General features: G+C 37.9%; 1 protein-coding gene across 2 annotated transcripts in view; it reads right to left on the bottom strand.

Moving 5' to 3' along the window:
- The window catches only part of BZW2 (basic leucine zipper and W2 domains 2), a 52,779-nt gene that overhangs the window by 18,700 nt on the left and 19,810 nt on the right, over positions 1-14,269 (bottom strand). For both annotated transcript variants that reach the window (XM_072328358.1, XM_072328359.1), the window contains exons 2-5: positions 14,124-14,188; positions 7,555-7,731; positions 6,375-6,478; positions 3,698-3,763 (exon numbers count right to left, since the gene is read on the bottom strand). In XM_072328358.1, coding sequence (XP_072184459.1) covers positions 3,698-3,763; positions 6,375-6,478; positions 7,555-7,731; positions 14,124-14,181 — 405 coding nt within the window. In that variant the 5' untranslated portion in view covers positions 14,182-14,188. The remainder of the gene's footprint in view (positions 1-3,697; positions 3,764-6,374; positions 6,479-7,554; positions 7,732-14,123; positions 14,189-14,269) is intronic.

Raw genomic sequence — 14,269 nt, 5'->3', positions numbered from 1 at the left:
CAAATTCTAAGCATAAAAGTTATACACAAGGTATGCATGTAGCAAAAAACAAAACAAAACAAAAAGTGTTTCTACCCTTCTCTTGCAATATTAAAATCTTAATAGTGAAAGTTAAGGAATTCTAGGCACACAGCAAACAAGGTATCTTTTTATATTATCATTATCTGAAGTGGTCTGTTGCTTTTGTGCTTGACAGTTTGTTGCAGCTGTAGACAACCTTGACAGCCACTGTCAGCAATGGGAAGGCACCTAACATACCTGATGACTTTTAACTGACCAGAAGCGTCTATATTAACTTCACATTTGATGTCAAAATGTTGTCTTCCTCATATTTCTTAATTTCAAAATCAATTTATATTTATTTTCATTAGGAAAACAGGAATGCTAAAAATGAACCTCATCTCCTCCAGTACTTTGGATACCCTGATGTGACTCAAAAAACACAAGGGCTGCTGCAAGAGTAATGCCTCCTATTTTATTACATTGGCCCACAATTTCAGAGGCAGATGTTGGTGGTATGGCAGTATAGGTTCAGCCTTTCTGACAAAATCCCATTACATTTTCTTGCTGTGTGACAGAAAGCAACAGAGGGGCAGTGTGACAGAATGGCACCTGCCATGGAAGTGTGTATGAAGCAAAGGTGTGAAATTGCATTTGTCCAAGTGAACATAATTGCATCCATTAACATTCACTGATGCTTGCTGAACATTCTTGGAGACTAACCAGTGATGTCAGCATAGTGAGGCAATGAGTAGTGAAACATTGTAAAACAACAGGTCACCTTCACTAGTGCAGATAGGCATGAGCATGGTATGCAGGCTCATGTTCATTGCTATAGCCAATGGTGGTACCTGTGTTGAAAAAGCATTTTGTAGCCAAGAATTTGCTCCATCAAATAGTGTGACTGTGCTCTTTGTATCCATTGTAGTTTACAAGGAAATAAACAAGAAGCATTACTTTCAGAGCACCCTACGTATTTATCCATGCTAAGACCAAAAAATACTAATCCATCCTTGACCACAATTTTCATAAAAGCAAGAATTATACAGAATTCTTCTTGAAAAGGCCTATACCAACAGCTATTAATACTGCAGACTTCATCTACTGATCTAAACAGAAATGTACAGAAGAGACGAACACATATTTGGAACGGACAATTTTACCTAAGTTATAGTAAGACGCTGTCACAGGTCTAAGCAGGAAAAGAGAGACTGGATAGAACTCATATGAACTTAAGATGACCACAGTAAAAAACAGCAGGCAAACAATGCACTTAAACATCATCTCCTTCTGTTGAAATTGCTTGCACAGAGTCATTACGATATAAACATTAGGATGTACAGTTTGCGTATGTCATTAGAAGAGGGAACAATTCACAATTGTGAGGGAAGAGAATTCAGAAGAAAAAATAGCTGAAAGCTAGAAGCAGGCACAAAAGGTACTGGGAAATAATGCTGCCCTAGAGATAAAACGATGAACTAAAAAACATGCGGTAAATACTGCCATTTAAGACAATCCCTCTTGAAAGAAGTCCCAGTGATACCATCTGCTTCTTCAGACTGAAACTGCTGGTATGGCCTTGTTTTCAGCCCAACTTCTTTCTGTGAGAAGAGCTCGTTTTTCCCAAAATGCTCCCCCTGACTAATAAATCTGCTAGAAAAAAACAATTTCTGGGACAGGGATTATGGAAACAACATCTAGTAGTCACTCTTGCTTTTCTAAGAGCTGTCAAAGTGCAGCAGCCTCTGAAGGTGTAGAAATCCCTTCCAGAAATATTAATACATCTACCACATAACCCTCTTTATGGGCATGCACATTACGGCATGTGTTGACTAAAAGCACTAACCAGGTGAAAATTCAGTACCATCATCAGAAGATGGACACTTCAAGTATGAGTTCACAAAAACAGGGAGGAAGAAGATAAGAAGGCAACTACAAATAACGTTTATGCGTTTTAAGGCAATGACAGTGAAGGGGCATCACACAAGCCCAAAACTACACTACGACCATCTCAGTTTTTAATTCTGCAACCCGGAGTATTAAAGGACTCTTCCCCTCACCATCCTCAGCACTAGCAGATAAACAGCACCATGTCCCAAGTCAAAGTGTTCAGAAACCACACTGAGATTCGCACAAGAGCACAGAGCTAAGGATGGCAACTGAAGGACAGGCAGAAAAATTCAGTCCATCCTAGGGCCAGGTGCAAACCCACTCTTGTGGTCTGCTCTGCAAGATGTAACCTGATGCTGAGAATCATACACAAAGTATGTACATAACACTCAAGTTTGCAGCCTGCAAGCTGAATAAGTCTTTTCTGAGCCCCATGCTGCCAAGGCCAGGATGCTTCCATCAGCTTTACATGAGACTTCAGGACTCCAGCCAAACCGTACCTCAAATTACCGCTTTGTCTTAAAACCAGCATAGAGTTAATCTTTAGATTATTAACATTTGTTCCTCAGTTGAAGAGTTGAATGGTTTCATCTTGTCACTACTCTGACAAGTGAATTCTCAGCAACTTAAAGGATTCAAAATCAAGCCAGCTACAGGAGAGTGAGGAGGCGGTTTGAATTGACATGACATTTGTTTAATATGCAGAACACTCTGAAAGTTGAATGCTGTGAGTCAGCGTTTCTCCTGTCAATGATTATAGTAATTAAGAGCAAGAACATTAGATTTGTGTGGGAACAGAGGTAAATTTAGGTCTTCAGAATGATGCATTGAGCAATCAGAATCAGTTAAAAGGCATGCTGGTCACAAGTACAAAAATAATTTCCTGTATGAGCAAGAATGTATAAATAACAGCCAAATTCATTCAGCCACGGGAGGTGGTGGTGAGGCATCACACTCCAGACTTATCCTCACTTGACCCCTGCAGTGATCCTACTGATGTTCAGATTGTAGGAAAACATATTTTTAACAAACACGGCACTTCAGTCATGAGACAGGTTCTGGTAATACCAGTGAGCTTGTTAAATTACAACACAGCACAGTTTATTATTTACTCAGGCCAAATTAAAAATAGAATAAAGTATTTACATCTGTTACTAAGAACTTAAAGCACTCTAAATACATTTCTTCTTTCAAATATTTCTATGTAAGCTTCTCCCGTTTCCTTAGAATTCAAACCCACAAAACAGTTACCTACACCCAGTACATCCACTCGACCACAATGGGCAAACTCTGAGAGCTCTACCAGTGCAGTGATGACTTCTCTTGCACATATCTGTGGCCTCAAATACTGAAATTAGTGGTTAGGACACATACCGTAACGCAGAAGCAATTCAATACTCATACATCAAGTGCCATTTTGCACAGCACATCTGCATTTATTCTATGGGGAAAACAACCAACTAACACAGAAACGTGATCTATTCGCAAGATAGTAATACTTTCTCTCATTAAGAACTATACCCAAATCCCGTATAGAAAAACCTGGAATAAGATTAGTTTAGTCAAAGCAACCGAAGGAAGCATTAATTCAGAACTACTCTAGATCAAACAGCACCAGCAGCATTCCCACGGAGCTAAAGTTGCAGACTAAAGCTGCCACCCCTGCCAACTGTAGATTCCATTGTCTTTCCCAGCAGAGCTGAGTAAAATACACAGTAGAGCAGAACTTACATACACAACTATATTAGAGTAAAAAAAAAACAACAACACAAACAGTAACCCTTAAAGAAACCGTCACCAATATTACCTTTTTGATTTCATCTTCAAATGCTTTCTCGAGATATTTGTATCTCCTGATAAGCTTGTTGAAGACCTAAAGGAAAAACACGGGATAATTCAAATAAATAAATAAATAATAATCATAAAAATAAATAAATAACAATTTTGCTCAGAAAGACAAAAGGAAACATGTCTGCCACTACTGAATCCAAGAAAAATGGCCAAACAACGATGAGACTTTCATTTTAATGTCTCCACAACAGGAAAGGAGAAAGTAACACAGGCTTCTTACATACTAATGTTTCTTTAGACATTAATAAATACATTGTTTCTAGGAAATAAGTAGCCAGCAGCGTAACATTTCTGCCATCATCTGCTACACTGTACCTCACATGACTTACCATGAAACATCCTCTATTAGTTTGTTCAAAAGCGGAAAACATGAATTCTATAATTCTGATTTATAGAAAAATGCTTGAATCAGAACTGACTACAGCTTGAACTTTTCTTCTTCTTACTTTTCAAAATACAATTCCCACTCTCCTTAACACCCTTATCCATAGATAAAAAGTATAAGAAAGTGAGAGGAAGAAGAGGTTAACAAATATAGGATAATGCAGCTCTCTCCCTGTTGAATCTGTCATGTGTTTATCAATGGAGTGAGGCAGTCAGGCAGGATCTTCATTGCAGACAGGATCTCTATTAAATCCACTAATATGAAGACACAGAATAAAACTCACTACTGCCAAGGCAAAAGGAAGAAGCTTCCACAATGCTTTTACAATTACTATGTTCCTGGAAATACTTGTTCTCCAGTTTTCACCACTTGTTCCTCATCTTGTGACCACAGATTATGAAAGCAGAAGCAGCGCAGGTGCAGGCTGCATTCAGATGGAAGAAGTGAGAGATAAGAAATCAAATAAACAAGTTGCTGCTCTCACTACTGTACAAAGGGCACAAAAATGACTCACTGTAGCATGCAAAAAGATTTGTATAGAGAAAAATATGACATTATCATCAAGCTGGATGAGAGAAGTAAAATTTTAAGCCATTTTTCAGACAACGTAAAATACACTCAGACATCCTAAAAGGTACCATTTTGGCTCTGAACAAGGAAAACTGCAATGAAATATGAAGTTGTGACCATAGTAAGAGGTAAAGACAAACAGAAGTGTAATAAAATAAGATGGAATGTAAGCCAATATAATGTGCACTTTGATAAGTCCTTCTAAATGACCTAGCTACATGTTATAAGCAAATAATCTGCTAATGCATCATCACTACCCCTTGGCCTTCTCTTAAAGACTTTTCTATCTTTAATTTGTTCCCACAACTAGAAACACTCTACTATAGCTCACAGGAAGTCAGATTAAGAAAGTACCCAAAAGAGTAATGCAGTAAAAGCTCTATTTCCAACTATGCATGACAATTGACAAGGTATACAAAAAGACACATCCTTTCAGGCATTAATTACAACATACTGACTTAATTAGGTGACCTTTGGTTTGAAACACAGAAAATACATTCAAAATTCTAGTGCTTCAGATCCTGAAACATTTCTGTTTCCCTGCAGGCAATATTTTAATATTAAATTTGTCCCTAGAGACCTTGTACTGCTGATTTTGAAGCTAAAACACTAAAACTGAAGTAGACAGAATGAATGCTTTTATTGATAATAGACTTTCCTAGAGCAGAATGCCCTGTTTTTAAAGAGTTTATCGATAAAGATAACACAATGCACATAATGTTTTCTTTCCAGAAGTTTGCATATTTCACTTCTCCAGACTATCAAGGATATATTTTTAAAAGTGCTTTATGTTATTTAGCAAGTCTTTATTACTGAAGCAGATTCTGATCCTAGAATCCTCTTAGCTGCAACCACGCGGCTGCTCAGCCACTTATCACTCTCAATACCTTTACAGGGATAGTAGTCTTTATGCTTTTGCTTACTATCTTCAACACCCCAACAGCAACTTGTTCTTTAAAAAGAACATACTTCTGACATTGGATTTTCAATGGTAAAAATGAATTTTGATTTGGAACCCTACCTGTATTCAGAATTGTGCATCAGCTGAAAACTTACAATTCTTACTGTATTTTCTCACATAATTATTATCTCATATCAAAGAGTAACGCAACGTTAATTTGCCCTCAATAATGCTTTAGACTACATTATTTATGTTAATTTCATTCACCTATTTGTGCAAGCCATGTTTTAATTTGGAAAGAAACTGCATGGCACATGTGTAGGAGAATTTAAAGTCCTCAGAGAGCTTTTTTTCAACATTTGCCCAATTCCTAACTAGCCATCTGACTATATGTTGGAGGATTGAGGTGTGTTTTTCTGCTGTTCATGTTTTAAGTGTTTCTAAAAATATGTTTCTGCAAATCTTAAAGCCTGTATGTAGAAAAAGCCAACAAAATTGGTAAGGATTATGTTTAAAAGTATACTGAACCCACGTGTGGAATGATAAAAAGTAAGACTGTTTTATGTAGAAGAAACAGCTCCCAGATGTGATCAGAACATCTTAGACATCATATTCTGTTACTAAAAAGTTACATTAGAGCAGACAACTGGTTAACTGAACTTTCAATTATCCTGAAACCAGCCAAGTGCAGGCTAGGCAGTCTGCAGACGTTCCACTATAATCTCTCTTGATTCACAAATGGAAAACAGTAATCAACCAGCCCTTTCTTATCCTGACCTGAGCATAGTTTCGGATGGCATCGTGATCTTCTTCTGCAAAAAATACACAGTGACGGGTCATCTTGGTCTTGTCATTGTCATCTATGCGTGTGCCTCCAGGAGCTAAAAGAAAGCAAAGGCAAAAAGAGGATCAGTACAACTGAGTTAAAAGGAATGAGAGAGGGAGAAAACTACACAAGTTTTATGGAGCTGTAACGCCATCTGACAGAACGGGCAGCTTGCTGGTGCTGCATCTGAGATCACAGACCTTAAAGGACTAACAAATTCAGGTCACACTAAAGAATCTCAGCTGCTTTTGAGAGCAATGAGTAGGATCAAGGAAGTGTAGGTTGAAGCACAATTCTTGCACTTACTTTATGTGCTACTTTAAACACCGTAATAATGTAAATAATTTCCAAAGATAAAAGAATGAACTATGTTACTAAATTAAAGACTTTAGAACACTTTCCTAACTCCAAGTAAATATTCAAACACTGCCAAAAAAACCTTCTCCTGGCTTATTTTGTTTAGAGTTCTCCTGACTTATTTTGTTCAGAGGTGTTTTTTTTTTTTAATATTACTTCCACTGGCTTTTGCTTCCTGCGTTATCTTAAGACTTTCAAAAAATATCTTTCCTTCTAACAAAACAAAGAGCAGGAAGCAGTAATCAAACCAATGTGACCATTACAAAGAGCCAAGTTACCCAAAATTCAGAGGAAGGCACAAGTTCAGGAATCTTCCCATGCTGCCATTGATGCCTGGGGAAAATTTCCTATGAACATCCACACAGCACTACTCGTTATCCTTCAGTTCCTTTAGCTAGCTTGTGTTGCAAGGTCTACAAAGCAAACTTTGCAGTAGCTAATAACCTAGAGTGCTGTATGACATCTCCTTAAGCTCATATGTTCCTGTTTCCCATAGTCAGCGTCTCTCATTTGGTTTAGTATTGCATTGATATGCTCTTTCAGCTCAGCCTGAAGGCTTCACAGATCACTATGCACTTTTTATTACATATGCCTCCCGACACGGTCAAGTCCCAAGATACTTCGGTGCAACAAACTATAGGGAAATCTATGACATTATATCCAAAAAGTATTTAGACTAGTACAATCCTAATGCAGTTTGTTATTATTTCCACAGCTTCTCCAAAGAAGCAAGGCTAATCCTCAAAATTCTGCATCAGGTACATTGCAGCTTACCAAGCATGCTGCCAGCTACCAAAATATCAAAGAGAGTGTCAGCATAGCGGCGATAATCAAGCCGTGAGCCTGCTGAATCCAGGAACTTGGCTATGGCTTCCAGGTCACTCCCAGCTTCATTGAGGCCTTGGACAATAGTATCCCTGAAGACTGTGGGTTCAAATTTCTCTTTTTCATCTGGAACAGAAAAGAAAATGAAAAGGGGAGTTTTAAAATCCTGTATCAGCCAGTAGTTCAAAATGACCACAACACCTAAATGTGTTCTTTCTATTCTGGTCAGTGCAGTGCACAAAAGAACGTTCAGCTGGCTTTTATTGCCTTTGGAAGTCTTGCTGTGTTTATCTTTACACAAATGCATTGTTAACACAACATTTTCTACTGTTGTTCCTGTTTGAACTCAAAGTACATTCTGAAACCCCAGACAGCATCCGTAATGCCAAGGCCATCACTCCCAACAGATGCAACCACAACCTCCAGGTAAAGCTAGGCAGGTGTTACACATCTCCTGATACTATTCCTTGCAGACCAATAATAATTGCAACATACACCTGAAGCTTTTGAGCAAAAGAGGTCCTGACTTTACACGAGGGCACACATGAACCATTCATTACCATCATAATGAACTTGAACTTTAAAAACACAACCAGAAATCCTTCCTTAGCACTCAAAAACACCACAAAGAACATACTCTGTTGCTAAAATTAAAAGTTCTTTTAAAAACCTACACTTACTGATTCCTGGAGACAAATATAGAGATTTTAGTTACTAAGACAACTAGGTAAAGTTTCTGTCTAAACATATTTAATGAAATCAGAAATGTACCAGCTGAAACTCTGGCAGTTTTCTGGGGAGAAGAGGTTCTGACAAGACACAGTCTTCGGCTGCAGGTTTCCTTTCTCTGTGGCTTCCAGCGCAGTGAAAGAGATACTTAATCCAAATACAGGTCAAAGCAACTCCAAAAGATTTTGGATTCTCATTGCCTTTTCTCCTTTAATCTCCTTTCTACTGTCACAATAGCCTTTAGGCAGCTAAGTAACTTAAGTACAATGCCTATTTTTATCAGCTTTAATAGTTACCATGCTGAAATATTTATAATTTATTTTCCTGCATTTGCGGTGCTCTCATTCTACCATCTCCTAAGCATCACTTTGACATTCTCCCCCCTTTCTCATCACACCCCTTCTTCCCTGACTTGTGCCAGATGATATCCGGAGCTATCATCTGATTTTCAACAAATCCCTTGTTATGCTATGGCTCTCTATCTCATCTCCAAGTGGCTTGGTGCTCCATCATTCAGAGAGAATAGCTGAGGCTCTCTCAGCTCCATGGATACCCACACTCACAGTGGTTACCTGTTCCCAACAATGTGCTGTCACATAGCAACAAACACCATTACAGTACCATTCTAGCCTCTCTTCTACCACACTCTCATCATTACCACACCGTAAGCCTCTCCATTGGACTGAAAGTGGCTTTTACTTCCCCCCAGACTTTGACATCTTCACTCAGTTGTGTTGCTGTGTTTTCCAGCTGTGATGAAGATTCCAAGTCTGTCATAGTCACATAACTACAGTGGTGGTTGTGCCCGTTGTGGATAAACCGCAGAGGAAAGGAAATTATCTATACATAAACACTCCTGGAGCTCAATTGGAGCTATCAGGCCAGTTACCAAATACTTGCAGCTCCCTTCCAAAGTGAAATACTAAAGCAACTCAACAACCAACCCACAAACAAGCTTTTTACTTAAGTACTTAAGCACGCATATCTCAGGCAGTTTTATCTGCACACTAGAAACACAGCACCACCTATACATAAGGATCTGAAAATAATTATTTTACAGGCTACCACACATGCAGTATTTATACAGTTAGAAAGCTTGATGACAATTTTTTCTTAAGAGATACGTTTAAATAAATCGCTATTTTACTTATACTGCATTTTGTCAAAACATTTAAGATGTTTATGTTTAAACTGAAACACGTTATGTGTTCTGCACCATAGGTACACAGTCCTCAGTAAAAAGAAGCATCATGATCAATATTTCTTGCTACTTAAAAAGAACCCCCTCCTGTCTGTCCCAGAAGCACTCCTCTTATTTGGTATACCCTACTATTTTCTTGCCCATCATAATCTAAAAATTTACATGGGAAGAGGAGGTGAACTTGCTGCATGAAAAATGGTTTATAATTTTACTGAAGCATTTTTCTACCAAAATGATGTACTGAAGAAGAATATGCTGATGTAGTACAACAGGATGAGTAAGAAGCCATCATTAAGAAGTGGTGACTGTATGCCGAGCTGTCAAGTACATAATTACTGAACAAGCACAATTTCAATCAGGGCTAGCAAAGGCAGGTGTAGCTTGCAGATGCACTGCATACAATATTCAAGGCAGCAGTGCTATACATAGCTTTTCATTTTCATCAGGTCCCAGATCCTCATTTCCTTGTAAGGAAATCACAAAGTACATTTGTACCTCCCTCCTTAAGAATTTGTTCCAGCTCTTCAAGAGAAAGCCCGTAGCTCTTTTTCTAAGGTAGATAAACAAGCTGCCTTATTTGGTCCCTTTTCTGACTTCACCATGATACTGATATTACTTAATTTTTCTTCACAAAGGAAACTAAAACAAAGGGTTTAGTTCAGCTTCTTTTTCTGTCACCGTTTATGTTTTTGCATAGTTTTTCAGCTATTATTAACTCTGTGATATCTATGCCATAGGGACAAACACGGCTACTGGGTACTGCTTGACAGCGTACTATAAGCAATACGCACTGGTTGTTCCCATTAACATTTAATGACATTTTTTGTCCCTAGATTTCTGTCAACTGCCTGGAAACACACATTTTCCTCACTAACCACTACTATTTTTGTTATTCCTATTTTCTCCTTTTCTACTTCAGACTATACAAACAAGAACGAATTTGCACGCATGCAAGTACAGTGTCACCAATACAATTCATTTCCTGTATACCTGCACCTCAAGCACAAATCATGGCCAGATGTCAACTACTGCTAAACCTCATCAAAAGTGCCTTAATTGACAGGTATACGGATTATATCTGGAACTAAGCAAACTATCATCTTCATTCAGACTGACCTAAGCCTGATGTGGATCTGCCTCAGAAGTTCTTCCCTTTACAATATTAAGTTTTCTTTCAGACCTTTGAAAGAGATTTTAATACTTGTCACTATGTGCACTTCAGAAAAGCTTTATAAAGTGCATTATATATGTTGCATATCTATAATATATATTACTTATATTCTATGATTCTGTAACTCTTATTAGGTCAACTGACAGAAATGGAAGGAGGGGGCTTTAAAAGTTGCTATTTAAGGTTGCTCCCCTTTAAAAACATTTTAGTCTCTAAGCACCTTTTCAAAATTTAAAGGAAAAAAGCAAACATTGTCTTCTTCTTTTATTTATTTATTTTTGCCTTCTGAAAGCTCAGAAATCGTTCACATTTGTAGAGTATTTCCAGCTATCAGAGCAGCAATGGACTTCATAGTGACAGGTACCTTTTATTAAATGTCTGACTTTCACAGCTCACTTTCTCCTCAGATAGCAGCGTTCTTGGGAGCTGCAGAAGGAGGTAAGTAGCACCCTGAGACAAATCAACTGGCAAGATGCATTATCCATCACTCAGCCACTTCCCTCCAGCACTTGCATATTTCAGACTCTCTTAATGGTCTGCCTGTTGCATTCACAAGAAATTCTCTGATGACTGAAGCGCCAGAGTCAAACCACACTCACTGTGCTCAGTCACATCAGAGTGAAACTTAACGAGTCTCTAATATATTGGGAATCAGGATAGAAACAAGCAGGACTTAGACTAGAAAATGCTCTAAGTGTCTGCATATTAATTGCTATATTTCAAATTCCATATAAGTAGTCTCTTAAAACACAACAGAAAAACACCTCCCTCAGTCTTCCAACCACTGCTCCAAGTCTTCTCCTTCCATGCAGTTAAGTAAAAAAAAATAAATTACATATAATGATTAGTGATAGTATAACAAAGGTCAGTACCAAATCAGTGTCAGGACCTCATTATGCTATATATAATGCAAAACAAGGACAGAAAAGAATATCCTATCAAAAGAGAGAAAGTTCCAAGACAATTTTACTAAGTAAACTAACTACCAGAACTGACTGACTTAGACTAAACAATATATTTAATCAATCCAACAGTACACATACCTCTGATTGCCTTACTGGTTGATTTCACGGTGTTACTTTTTAGGGACTATTAATTCCATTGCTCTAATTACTCTCTGCTTTATAGTTAATGCTGTCCTAGACCATACTGACAAAGTTAAACTCACTAATTACTGGAGCACTGTGACATTTATTTACAAACACCAAAGGTTTCTTTTTCCACTTAGTCATACTTGTAAACGTTGTATGTGCACAATAGAAAGGATATTTTCAACTTAAGAGATTCCACTCACTTGTATGAACTGTGCCAGTTAAGATAACAGATGATGCAACGTGTGGAAGGGAGGAAAGTTGAGAAACCTGGAACTGCTCTTTAACAGAACTGCCAAAAAGCTATTTCACAATTCTCACCCGAGCTTCATGACTTTCCTAGATCTTAATACATTCAACCAGCTCCTTGGATTCATGGTAGGATTAGCAGCTTTCTGAAGAAAACTACAAACTCTTTTTGTTCCTTTCATCCACACTGAGAAAATGCTCTTATTCACATTATCTGTCACAACACATTCAGATCAGGTGACAGCTTTTAACGAGAAACAGGAAAGTCGAGATGGAAAAAGTCTGTTACATGACAGATAGGATCTCCATCTGTGCATACTAAAATAATCAGCTACTGCAACAGCAAAACACTGAAATCTTCGTTTCACAAAACAGACATTATCTTCTGAGAAAGATCATTTTATTATCAATATTTTGAGATTGTGTGTGTGTATATATATGTATGTATATATACACATGTATTTAAAAATCAGTATTTCTGCTCTTGTCGTCAAAACGTCAGGCAATCATTTGTCTTATGCACCCAACCACCAGAAATGAACTTCAAGATATGAACAAGCATGTTAGAAGGACCTGAATGTCATGGTAGACAAATGCTGGCCATGAGCCAGCAGTGTGCCCTTATGCCCAAGAAGGCAAATGGTATCTCATAGTGCATTAAAAAGATTGTGGCCAGCAGGTCAAGGGAGGTTATCCCCTCCACTTCTCTGCCCTAGTGAGGCAACATCTGGAAGACTGTATGCAGTCCTGGGCTCCTGAGATGAAGACAGACTGGAAACTTTTAGAGAGGGCCCAGTGGAGGGCCACAAAGATGTTTAGGGGCTGAAGCATCTCTCTTCTGAACAAAGGCTGAGAGATCTGGGCCTGCTCAGCCCAGAGAGTTGAAGAATGAGAGGATATCTTACCAATGCTAATAAATAATAAAAGAGTGGGAGTTAAGAGGATAGGGCCACTCTCTTTTCAGCACTGCCCAACAACAAGACAATGGGTGCAAACTGAAACACAGGAAATTCCATACGAACATGAGAAAAACCTCCTTTACTTTAAATGTGACAGAGCACTGGAACCTGATCTAGTAAACGCAGAAGTTTGGTGGCCCTGCCAGGCAGGGGGGCTGGAGCTTCATGATCCTCGAGGTTCCAACCTGGGTCATTTTGTGATTCTGTGGTAGTCTTGTTCTCTGGAGATGTCCAAAACTCACCTGGGACACTTTCCTGTGTAACCTACTCAAGGGAACTTGCTTTAGAGGAAACAGGCTAGGGGTGGGAAAGGGGATTCCATCCCCAGAAGTCCCTTCCAACCCTTGCAATTCAGTGATTCTTGCTATATAGGATACTTGCACAATCAGTACAGTCTGCACTATCTGCCCCCTTTAAAAACTGAGTATTTATACACAGACTGCTAGCCATTTTTGTAGAAAAAAAATCAGTATCACAATTACAAAAATAATGTTCATGCCAGGCCAATTAAGCATTTTAACAATAAGAATCAAACTACACTAACAGAGTAGAAAAACATTTGTTTTTATGTTGTTGTTTACTTTTGTTTTTTGTTGTTTATAAAAAGAGCTTTCTGTTAAAGCAAGTGGGTCCAATGAGATTATTGGACATTATAAAGGTGAAGAATTTCCTTTTTAGAAGTGAAAAGTTCATTTACAGATACGGCATAGGTTTGAATCAAAGAAATATGCATAAAAACAAGAACAGCAGGTAATTTTCTTTAAGCAATCTTTAAATAAAAGCTCATAGTTTGCTTTCTTAATCAAAAGGGTCACATTAAGAAATATTTAGTAAGTTTTTCTTAATATATATATCTAGAATAAACTCAAAACCTAATTCTTTAGCGGAGGCTTTGCAAGATTTAACAGCAAAGAAAGCCTTACTTAGAGGCATCAATGAAGTCCTGAAACAAACAGAATATCCAAAACCATACAGATAAGTTACAAATAACACTTATATTCTTAATACAGCAAGGGGAACAGGAGAAAAATCTTAGTCCTATTAAATATCAGTCATTGAATCTATTGTTTCTATTCATGTTCACATACAGGAAAACAACAAAATGTAACATAACATACCCCTCTTCCTAGTTTTGAACCGCTGGCCTGTTAGCACCGGCTTCTGATTCTTATTCATAAAATTTCTGGAAAAAAAAAAAAAAAAGATAAGTTTTACTATGATATTTACAGACAGAAGTTTACCTAAAGGCAAAAGAAGCATTCAA

The sequence above is a fragment of the Excalfactoria chinensis genome, chromosome 2, assembly GCF_039878825.1.
Source record: "Excalfactoria chinensis isolate bCotChi1 chromosome 2, bCotChi1.hap2, whole genome shotgun sequence".
NCBI classification, from domain to species: Eukaryota; Metazoa; Chordata; class Aves; order Galliformes; family Phasianidae; genus Excalfactoria; species Excalfactoria chinensis.
The sequence above is the reverse complement of the archived record's forward strand: the minus strand, read 5'-3'. Positions and strand labels throughout refer to the sequence as shown.